Source organism: Vulpes vulpes, chromosome 5, assembly GCF_048418805.1.
Source record: "Vulpes vulpes isolate BD-2025 chromosome 5, VulVul3, whole genome shotgun sequence".
Lineage (NCBI taxonomy): Eukaryota > Metazoa > Chordata > Mammalia > Carnivora > Canidae > Vulpes > Vulpes vulpes.
The window spans coordinates 116443502-116455009 of record NC_132784.1 but is presented as its reverse complement, the minus strand read 5'-3'; the positions used below and the strand labels follow the sequence as shown (position 1 = coordinate 116455009).

The 11508-nt window shown below is 37.7% G+C and overlaps 1 protein-coding gene across 3 annotated transcripts in view; it reads right to left on the bottom strand.

Moving 5' to 3' along the window:
- Positions 1–345: 345 nt before the first annotated feature.
- Positions 346–11508, bottom strand: part of SEMA3D (semaphorin 3D) — a 204354-nt gene continuing 193191 nt past the window's right edge. For all 3 annotated transcript variants that reach the window (XM_072759789.1, XM_072759791.1, XM_072759788.1), the window contains exon 18: positions 346–4706. In XM_072759789.1, coding sequence (XP_072615890.1) covers positions 4281–4706 — 426 coding nt within the window. In that variant the 3' untranslated portion in view covers positions 346–4280. The remainder of the gene's footprint in view (positions 4707–11508) is intronic.

The window sequence follows — 11508 nt, the reverse complement described above, 5'->3', positions numbered from 1 at the left end:
GTTATACTCATTTGGCTAAAGATACAGATGAGTATTTTCAAATTTCACTTATTTGGTGATCACTGGAAATCTTAAAAGTAGTTACTTGTGGTAGTAATGTTTATGTCAGTCTGCCAACGTCTAAATTTAGATCACAGTAAAGTGCAACTATATAATTGTATTGGTTGGGGAAAAACATATATTCCTTTCTTTCATAAGAGAATTTACTGCAAACTTAAAATGCAAAATATATTTACTGAATGTTATCAGGAAATATTTTCTTAGGTATTTGATTTAGTGCAATGCCATGTATAAAATCCAGTTACCATGTTTAGGGTTTGAAAAAAAACTTGCACAAAACCAACATTCTGTTTATAACCATAGAACACTAATGTTTGCATTTTATTTTAATACAACCAAAATATACATTTGACAATATTCAATTATTTTAGATTACAAGACTACATTTCTTTTAAAATACCAAAACTGTAATTTGAAATTGATTGGTAACCACTTACAATACCAGAATTAAATTAAATGATTAAATGATAGATTGTTGCCCTTTCCCAAAAAATCATCTATCTCAAACTTACCATAAATACTTTACACTACAAAATATTTAAATGAGAGGTATAAGTCATGTGCATGTTCCTGTCTTTGCGCTGTCAATATTTAGAATGTTGGAATTTTAGATCTTATATTTTAACCTCAGATGTAAGCTAAGTTATTTAAATATTTTGGTCATTTCCTGTGAGAAAAATATATCTTTCTATACAAACATTTCAAATATCTCTTTTTTTCCCCTTAAACTGTCCATTCCCAATAAGGCTAATCAATTTTCCAACATGCTAAGACAAATGTAACATTCTAAAGAGAAGCCATTTAGGTTTTAATTTTCATTTGTATTTATGATATATGTATATATAGCTTATATTTAAGTTTAAAATATCAGTGTATAACTAATGCTATTGTTCAACTTAATATTTTGTGGACATCTGGATAATACAAAGTTGTCTTTGAAAGTTTAATTTTGATAATGTTGAAAAACAGGCACTGGCCACTGTAAACTTATTTTTTAATTGAGTCTATACAATTCAGCAGGAACGAAACTTAATAGCATAAAAGAACTGAAATACAGACCGAAGACAGAGTTCAAGAGTAAGACCGTTTTGTAAGCAGCATATTCTAAATGAGCATCAGTAGCCAACAGATTGATGAGATTTGGTGAAGATTGCAATTCTTCTACTCTTGTAGCTTTTGCAAATTTCTGAATTTCTCTATGACTATTTTTTCCATCTCTTAAGTAATTTGGTTGGTTTTCAGACTGTGTATTCTGAAAGTAGGTAACATAAATGTAGTGTTTTGAGCTTTTTTGGAGGAAAAAAAAGTTCTACATAAATTACTTAGACTCTTCATTTCTAAGGAAACTCTTAAAATTCCCAATAAATTGAATGTAAATGTATGCAGAAAGGCAGGATTTCATTTAGCAGCATGAATAGCTGGAATGAAATGCAAGCGAGAATATGCAAGTTAAAGACCTATGTATTTAAAACGGGAGGAAAATACAAAACCAAGACTAGGCAGACATTGTATAAGACCTCTCCCTTGATAGCTAATTCCTTAACAAACATATTTGAAGCTATTAACTGTAATTTTATTTTTAATTATTTCAAGGATAATTTGGTAAAGCCTTCAGGGGTGAGGAAGTATATATTGTGTCTCATTTCTAGACTTAATATATTCATACTGTCCTGCTAAGTGTTCTATGGCAATTAAAAGGTTAAAAAATTAAATGTAGCTTAGATGTTCTCTATCTTTATAAATACACAAAAATCTTTGCCCATGTTTTTTATTATATGACATTTTGTTTTACTGAATATTTACTCAATATTTCAAATATATTTTAAGCAATTGTCATAAATTAATGTTTTAGATCCAAAGCAGCCAAAATATTAGCTGTAAAGTAAAAGAGGTTGCCTAAATTTTATCTAAGTAATTAAGAATAGAAAGGAGTAATTAAAAAATGGCTTAAGCACTCATATTGTGATGAAAACCAAATTTATTACACAAGTCAATCCTAACATTTGAGCTTCATTTTCCAAAAGTCACCTGTACTATGATCATTACTGTCTGATATACAAATCTTAGGAAATCTTAAAAATAAATCATGCTCCCATTTACTTCCTTTGAGCTTACCATGAGTTCCTGGAACATTTAAACCCAGGAAATCAATAGTTAGAAACACTCTCCTTGTGATATTCAAATGGCAGCCTGATTCCGCCCTACAGCTAATCTTATGCATCACTTTTTAAGAGTGATTGTTTCTGGTTCATTTTTTAGAAGAAGAAGAAGAAAAAAAAGAGCCTTAGTTTTCTGTAGAGTGAAACATCTACAAATATTTACGGGTATCATTTCAAAAGGGGTACCTAACCCGCTCCAGCCATGTGGCTACTTTGAGACAGGTAAGCCAGGCGAAGATGAACCTACGAGCAAATGCTGGGAACACAGAGGCAGTCAGACCTGATGCTGAAACTCCTCTAACCACACAGGTTCTCACAGGCTCTTCTTTCAAGACATGCAGAATCCATGAGAGACGAGCAATGTCTGCTATTCAGTTTTCTGAAAGGCTGCCTTCCATGTGAGGAAGTGACTAATTTTTCATTTCACACTAAAAAGGGCGTGAAGAGGCAAAACAGAAGAAGGCAAAGGGTTTTGTGTTCCAAGAAGGAAAGGTGAGTTCTGCTCCAACTGACAGAAAACAGCATACGTATGCAGAGAGGGAAAGTTAAATTGGAAACATTCAAAAGTGCTAACAGAATATGAAAAATGTTTATGTTAATGCTGTGAGTTCAGTTTCTTTACATGCATTAGGCTTATTTATTATTAAATTACTAAAACGAGGCTACTTGAATTACAGCATACAATCTCAGAAATGCAAACAGATTGTGTGAAGAAAAGATGTCAAAGAGTTAATTTAACTCTTTCCGTTGTCAACATTTTTGCATTTGTTCTATTGTTCAACAAATACATATCCCCGCTCCCCATCACTGTCTACCTAATTCTATCTTTCTCTATATGTATATATTGTTATTTTGTATTCACTCAAATAAAATCCAATATTCAGGAGAGAATAAAGGCAGTAAATGGAAATAATTTACAGAGCATAATGAAATTTTAGAAAAAAAAAGAAGTACTACTGAAATCCCATTGGTTGTAAATAAATTTGTGTTCATTCTTCCCATGATCTTTTAGAAAATTTACTTTTCCCCAGACTTTCGCTAGCAGTTTGTTATAAGGTAGAATTTTTTCAACAGATGGATTACAAATTGGCAGCTACTTATACCCTAGTGCATAAAGCTACATTACATTTTGCCCACTTTATTTGTGATTGTTCTTCCTTTTTATGGGGATATGAGTTTTCCTCAAAGCCAGAATTTATGGCTGTCTTTCTTTCTGTCTCTCAACAAATCCCATCTGCATGCCTTCCCATTAGAACACAGTATACATCACAGTGTTTCCCTTATTAAGATGTTTTCTCATGTGCTATTAAAATATTTATGAAGCGTTTCATCCCTGTGAAGCTCAGGATATATTCTAAAAACACCTAACGGAGCACCAACTTCTCTCTCTGTGAACCTGCTACTCTTGACAAGTCATAAGAAATCGCGGGAGGAGCATGTACGTCCTTCAGTGAATCACGCTGCAGTACAGGGAGACCCCCGTGTCTGACACAACGCACCTCTCCACGTTCCTAAACCGTGTGCCCCGAGTGACCGGCTCGCTGGGAAGGTTCCTGGTGCAGGCACGAGCTGCAGGAATCTGCGTCTGCCCTCCAATCCCTGCCACAAGGTTGCCAGTTCTAGAGAGGAATGGTGTATCTGTTCCTAAGGACACATGCCCAGCACGGTCAACCCCACACTTAATGGTCGTACGAGGAAAATGAAACACCTTATTACAATGTCAAACTGGTTGCTTGCTTAGCTCAATTACTTACATGACATAATCGATTCAAAAACTCGGCACATTGAACGTTTACCCATGTAAATGTAAAGCCCCTATTTTGAGGATAATTCTGATACTTGGCAGGGACATGTTTCGTTCTTGGAACACGGGTTCAGATGAACGATTCGCCCGCACTACAGCAGGTTCCCTGCAGGCAGTCTCATTTGGATTCTGTTCCTGTGTCCCTTGCCTTAGCAAAGCTCCAGGGAAAGCGCCTACGAGTTCGTATACGGGGTGTACAAAACAGAAGACGGTACGTTTGCAGGTAAAGAATTCTTTTCTTTGAATTAAATAGACAACTACGTGTCCACAGCTCTAGGGAGCTCATCCAGGTTTCTGTGATGTCTTCGATTTCGTTTCTTCTTCATTTCCTGCATGTGCTTCCACTTTGGGCCGCCCTTGTTCCGCTGTCTTCGCTTCTCCCTGTGCCACATCTGCTCGCAGTACTGGTCCAGGCTGAAGTTTGGGCTGCTAAGGATTTGGATGTAGTCTTTGTATCTCAAGCGTGACTCAGCCAACAGATCCTTGACCTGCCCCTCCTCATGCTCTGCCCTCTGGGTATTTTCCATCTGTTCGTTCTCAATGACATTCAAAGTCAGCTTCACTATGGTGTGGATAAAGGTGTGCTCCTGTGCTTTGCAGTGATACATCCCAGAGTCCTTCTTCTGCAAACTTCGAATCAGTAGCCCATATTCTGTTTTGATGATCCTTTCATCAGGTTTCAACTGCAGAATTGGAAAAAGGTAGGTAATAAATGAAAAACAGAGAGGGCCAGGAGCAAATGAACAGAGGCCACATAGTTTTACTTCAATGAACCTAAGAGATACCTTTCCATCTCTGTCATCAAGCATAATATTATCAGCCGTAGCTGAAGACAGTAAAAAAACTCCACTGAAGTAACAGCCCTCAAAGATGCATGTTTGCTTCTCATTATTACCTAACCAAACCCTTGAAATATAGTTTTTCTCCCAGTCTACAGATAGGAATGAAAAGCTATAAAAACCAATGAAGTAAAACTGGAAACTATCAACTGACCATCTTTACAGAGATTTCAGATACCAAGTGGCATACTAAGAACACCAGTTGATACTTAAATCTCAGAGCTACAAACGAACATTGACAGCCATCGTGTAGAAAAAGCTCTTAGGGCACACTAGTCCTTGTCATGTGGAAATAGAACAATGATTTCAAAAGGAACGTGCTCTGCTTTCTGGATGTCACCCAATAAGTGAGCAGAATTCATATGGAGACTGTAAGTGGTGACTTGTTAAAAGTGTAATGGAACAGCATGGGTACAGCTTCTTGGACGCTAGAGCTGTAACTGAGTAGCGCCATAGTCAGAAGGTTAGCAACATTTAAAGCTGAATTTCCCTTTTTACTATGGATTGAATTTTGATACTGCGGGTCTATGTGATACTTTAAATTATGTCATTTGTGGAAATATTTGCCATACCTCTCGGTATACTATAACAGAGTAATGTGATTTCAAGTGTGAGAAAACTCAGTGAACAAAAAGAACCCCTCCTGAAATGTGATGCTCTTGACCCTTTGAAGCAATCGTACTGAAAGACAATTCAAACATTTAAGCTTGCCTGGCCCGCAATCTGGTGTGAAGAGCAAACCTACCTTCAATGAAACTGGAGGCATGTTTACCGACACAAGAGCCCTGTTTAATGTGGAATATTGCTGAGCGTCTCGGCATTAAGTAGAATAACAACAACAACAACAAAGAGGTCTGGAAGATTTCCCAGTTTACACATCTGCCCCTGTATTGTAGACTTTTCGTTGATGGAAATCAAGGAGGCATAGAGGCAGCTAAATTAAATTTATTCACAGTGGGTGGACTCTACTCTGCATCTTTATGTGAAAAATATGTAGAAAAAAATCCCTCCGATCCTGGAAATATGAGAAAAAGGAAAAGAAACATCTCTGGCTACCAGCCCAGTTAACTAACAAGTCCATAGCCAACCACCCTCTGTGCCAGAGAAGTGCAGCTGGCGGGGTACCACTAGAGGCCAAAGGCAGGTCACAGCCCAGATCCCTGGTTAATGAGGCTGAATGGTCTCCAGCTTGCCTTCGTTCTACACCGAATCCACTTCACCAGGGTTTTGTTGGTTTGTTTGCTTCCCTTAACTTTCTCCATTTGGTGATTTGGGTGTGCACTACTTGTTTTGTTTTGTTTTTTTGTTTTTTGAATGGAGTTGTTCTGAAGGCCCAGGCATTTTAAAACGCTGGTGTAATACAAACTAACGTTGAATTTACCTAACATTCTCAGAAATTTGGGGAGTCTCGTGCCTAAAATAAATGTGAATTTGAATTGGTAGGATTCTCAAGGGCTAATCTTCAACAGAAATATTAAACCCAAACTTAACACACTACATATACCTTTTCCTTTAAATAGTTTTATTGTAGGAATTATTCTTTAAATTTTAAATAAATCTTGGATCACAAAACTCTGACCCCATAGTCAGGACCTGGTCTGTCTCTGCCGACTCTACATCCTATGATGACTCATTTATCTTCCCCTACGGGTCTTCCATTTATCAAGTTGGTGACATAGCATATGGTCTATCTGGGGGGTTAAAGTAAAGCTCTCTGAAGGTTAAAGTGTGAAGTATTATTGGCAACGTCATAGAATACTGCCGGGTTGCTGGCGAGCCAGAGAGGTGAGGTTCAGAAGTCTTTATTTTTTAATTCTTTCAATAGAAAATGGCCCCTGGTTATTAGCATGACAAAGTTGGTGAGTTAGTTCCAGACCATCTCTATGTCTCCTTTTCATCACTGGGATTCTTGCTGATGCTCAAGCCGCACTTTATGTGGCTTTTAGAGCCCGTCACAGCTCTGACTCACTATTTTTTATTGTTCTCTTTAATCTCCTGACAGGAAGAAATCAGGACTTCGATTTTGCACACATTATGTAACACTTCATCATTATCTTTGCTGCTCTCTTTTTGTATCCTGTTTATCCGTTTTACTCTGAAGTCTGGCCCCCCTTCCCTCCTTTCCAGGCCTGTCCGTCACTACAGGACTCAGAGTTTCATAAACACCTGGCACCTCCTTACTCCAATGCCATCCTGCCTTTTTCCTTTCCTCGTGGAACGTTGAATTTTTCTTTGTTTTTTGAGCTATAGACATAAAACTTGCTGTAATAAATTTCTTTCTGGATTTATCTAATGTTGATGAGATCACTGAAGTGCTTTTTTTCTTTCTGAATCTTCAAAAGTAGGCCTGGATTAGAAATCGTACCTTTAATAAAATACAGTTGGGATTGATGTATGTTTCTCCAATTTTCTGTGACCTAGAGACAGGAACCTGTGCCGCAGAAATTAAGCGGCTGATTAACATTTGCCTACTTGACATTCCCATTCTCTGTGCTGCTCTCATTCCGTGCTGCAATAGGATGCATTATGCACACTGGATCTCGACAGTGAGATGTCAGTACAGCCCATTTAGAAAAGTCAGCTCCTTTACAAAGAGATAATGTAATCTGTGGCCACTGATTTAAACCCATGGAATGTTCTCCACTCTAAAAGTGATAAGTAGAAACCGCTCAGCTAAATCAAAACCATGCTTGAACTGGGGTCAACTAGTCATTTGCCTAATGTGAACAAGGGTAATATATTTGGCATTATTAAATGTAGATCTTCAGTGGAGGGCAGTTCATTTAAAATGAGAAGAGAACCGTGGAGAGGGACAAAGGACGTTTAGGTCCTAAGCAGCAGGTAAAGGTCAGGGACTCTGCTCTCTGATAATAGCAGCCTAATGGTAATTCCTCTGCAGATAATTCACCTGTCAGTTCTTTCATAGCTAAAGCATTGCATGTGTCTTGGAAGTGACTAGGCCTTCAAGAATATGTCCCTTCTCCAACAAACACAGAAGGAAGACTTATTTAAAAATAGGGCAGAGGCAACTGACTCATTACTTAAAAGAAAAGAAAAATTTAATGTATACATTTCTAACCCCTAGATTAATTTGGTATCTTCAAGGAAATAGAAAATGTAAACTGTGAGGGTAATAAAAACATCATAAAATAACTAGAAAAATATATATTTGCTGTTTCATTGGGGAAGGAGTTTCTAAGCATAATAAGTGAGAAATCATAGAGATATAATTCCATAGATTTGTCTAAATAAAATGTAAGACTCTTTTTTTGTGAGGAACACACAAAAATTTAGAGATGTAAAACATAACAAGTTACTTCTAATATGTATGACATTAGAATGTTAACATGTTAACTTTTATATAATATATAAAAGGCTTGTGAAAATCATTTTTTTTCAAGATTTTATTTATTTATTTGAAGAAAGAGAATGAGAGAGAGAGAGAGAGAGAGAGAGAGCATGAGTAGGGGGAGGGGAAAAGGGAGAGGGAGAAGTAGGCTCCCCGCTGAGCAGGGAGCTTGGTGCGGGGCTTGAACCCAGGACCCTGGGATCCTGACCTGAGCAAAAGGCAGACACTCAACCAACAGTCACCCAGGCGTCCCTGAAAATCATTTTTAAATGAATACTTCAGTGTAAACCAAGCAAATGATGTGTAAAGCACTTCACCAAATACAACTGAAACCAAGAGTTAGGAAACATAACAAGGTAAATTCACATCCACTCATTTTTCAAGAAATACATATTTACAGGGGCATCTGGGTGGCACAGTTGGTTAAGCATCCAACTCTTATGTCAGCTCAGGTCATGATCTCAGAGTTGTGAGATTGAGCCCTGTGTTGGGCCCCGCATGCAGCTAGGAGTCTGCTTAAGACACTCTCTCTCCCCAAATCATAAGAGACTCTTAATCATAGGAAACAAACTGAGGGTCCCTGGAGGGGGGAGGAGGTAACTGGGTGACGGGCATGAAGAAGCTCACGGGATGTGATGAGCACTGGGTGTGACCTAAGACTGATGAATCACTGACCTCTACTTCTGAAACCAATAATACATTATATGTTAATTCACTGAATTTAAATAAAATTAAGGAAAAAAAGACTCTCTCTCTCTCTGCCCTGCCCCTCATGCTGCTCTCTCTCTCTAATAAACAAATCTTTAAAAAATAGATATTTATATAATATTTTTCATATCAAACTTGTAATTATGTCCTTAAACTGTAATACACAATTTTGCCTCAGGAGTTCAGAAAAAGTACTGATGTGGTGATTTTGATGATAAATTAGCAACATACCGTTGCTTATCAAAAGCCATAAAAATAATGAAAGCCTTTCACGCAGTTATTTTACCTCAAAAGATCTGTCCTAAGAAAGCATTTATGGGTAGCCCCGGGGGCTCGGCGGTTTAGCGTGACCTTCATGATCCTGGAGACCTGGGATTGAGTCCCACGTCAGGCTCCCTGAATGGGGCCTGCTTCTCCCTCTGCCTGTGTTTCTCTGTGTGTGTGTGTGTGTGTGTGTGTGTGTGTGTGTGATGAATAAATAAAATCTTTAAAAAAAAAGCATTTAGGAAGGCAGAGGAAGATTTAGATATTAGAAAGTTGACTACTTTTTTTTAAAGAGGAAAGGTGCTATTTAAATAAATAACATGGAATAATCATGAATGACTATGGCATCAGGGTAGCAGGTATAAGGGACAGGAAAAATACAGTATTATAATTGCATCATAAGGAAAAATGCCCACAGTGTAATCATCAGTGGAAAAAAAAAGCTGGAATTGACATCATTAGAGTCTTTGTAATTCTTTATGTGTCACTCTATTTTCAAAACCATTTATATGGCTTTTCTAAGACAAAGAATAACAATAAAACAAGGACCTACAAGGAGAAAAACACAAATATTTGAAGATATTTTTTAAATGTATTTTAAAAGACACACACACACACACACACACACAAATACTACCACAAATGGCATATGGTACTACCTCTTCTAGTCATTCTGACCCCAAAAGTTCAACAGAAGCCCAGGGACTGCCGATTAACTCGTTACTTACAGCAAAAACATCGTCAATTTCAAGAATAGCTTTATAAGGAAGTCAGCAGATAACTGACTCACGACCTCCCCACGGCACCCAACTGTGAAACGGCTCAGTGAGGAAATGTTCTCCTCCTGGCCGAGAATAGGCTGGTGACAGCCGCTGTGCCATGGGAGATGCTAGGCCCTCCCACAGGCCTTCGTTCAGTGGGGGGAAGATTCCAAACTGTGACCTTCTTGGTAAGAAGCAGAAGGCAGCCTGCTGGGAAAGTGTTTCAGATCTAGTCTGGATCTTGCTCCTTTTCCTCAGCTCAGGCAGCAGGATTGCACATCCTGGACAGTGTGGTAACTCCCTAATTACAAAGGTAGATGAAAATACCAGCTGGAATATTACAGCTAAGATACTTTGAAGTAAAATATGCTATTTCTGCTCTATTAAAATTCATGGAGCATGGTACCACCGTGACTCTGTGATACATTCTTAAAAGGTACATTAAAGTAATGCATTGCCTTCTCCGGAAGATGAAAGATGTGAACGCAAACATGAATAGGCAAATGTATGTATCTACAACTAGGTGATTACCCCAAGCAGAGTACCATATTTTTTTAGAAGTCAGATTAAATTTGCCATGGAAGAAATGTAATTATCAAAGAATCATATTTAGCTGATGAGAGATTATCAAAATTTATTGACTGTAAAATTAAAATACAAGTTTGGGACATTTAAAAGTAAAATACTATAATGTAACTAAAAACCTACATGTTGAAAAAATTCAGAAACCATTACTCCAATATTTCTTTGATAAAAAGTTAATGCTTTATGTTTCAAAGTTACATAACCACTTCCAGGTCAGATAATACTTTAACATATGTTGGGAAAAGTTGGGCCCTTAAAGTAAACATTTAGTATAAATATGGATATGCTATAATCTTAGAATTTATGGATGTCAGGAATGATCAAGAATCAAGTTTTATCGAAGAAATCTGACATGACAAACATTTGAGAATCCCCTTGTAAAGAGTCAACATTTCAATTAAAAACGTTCTCGGAGATTTCAGATGAAGAAAAAGATACTCCTACCCTAATGTATTGGTGGAACATATCTTTATGTCAATTTCTTACGCTAAAATTTGGTTCTTCTATTGTAAAGCTTCTCAACTTCAGAACTACTGAGATTTGGGGGCAGAGAATTCTTTATTGTGAGGGACTGTGAATTAAAGAAAGTTTAGCATCATCCCTGGCCTCTAACCATGAGATGCCAATAGCACCCTCCACTCCCCCCACCCAGCCATGACAACCAAGAACGTCTCTTTATATTGCCAAATGTGGACACTGGAGCAGCAAAATCGCCTGTGGTTAAGAAACACTATTTTATATTAATGTCTGACTGATTACATATTTTATTTTAAAAAATATTTTATTTATTTATTCAAGAGAAGAGAGAGAGAGTGAGTGTGAGTGAAGGGAGGAGGAAGAGCAGAGGGAGCAGAGCAGAGGGAGAAGCAGACTCCCTGCTGAGCAGGAAACCAAAGTGAAGCTCAATCCCAGGACCCAGAGATCATGACCTGAGCCAAAGGCAGATGCTTAACTGGCTGAGCCACCCAGGTGCCCCTTA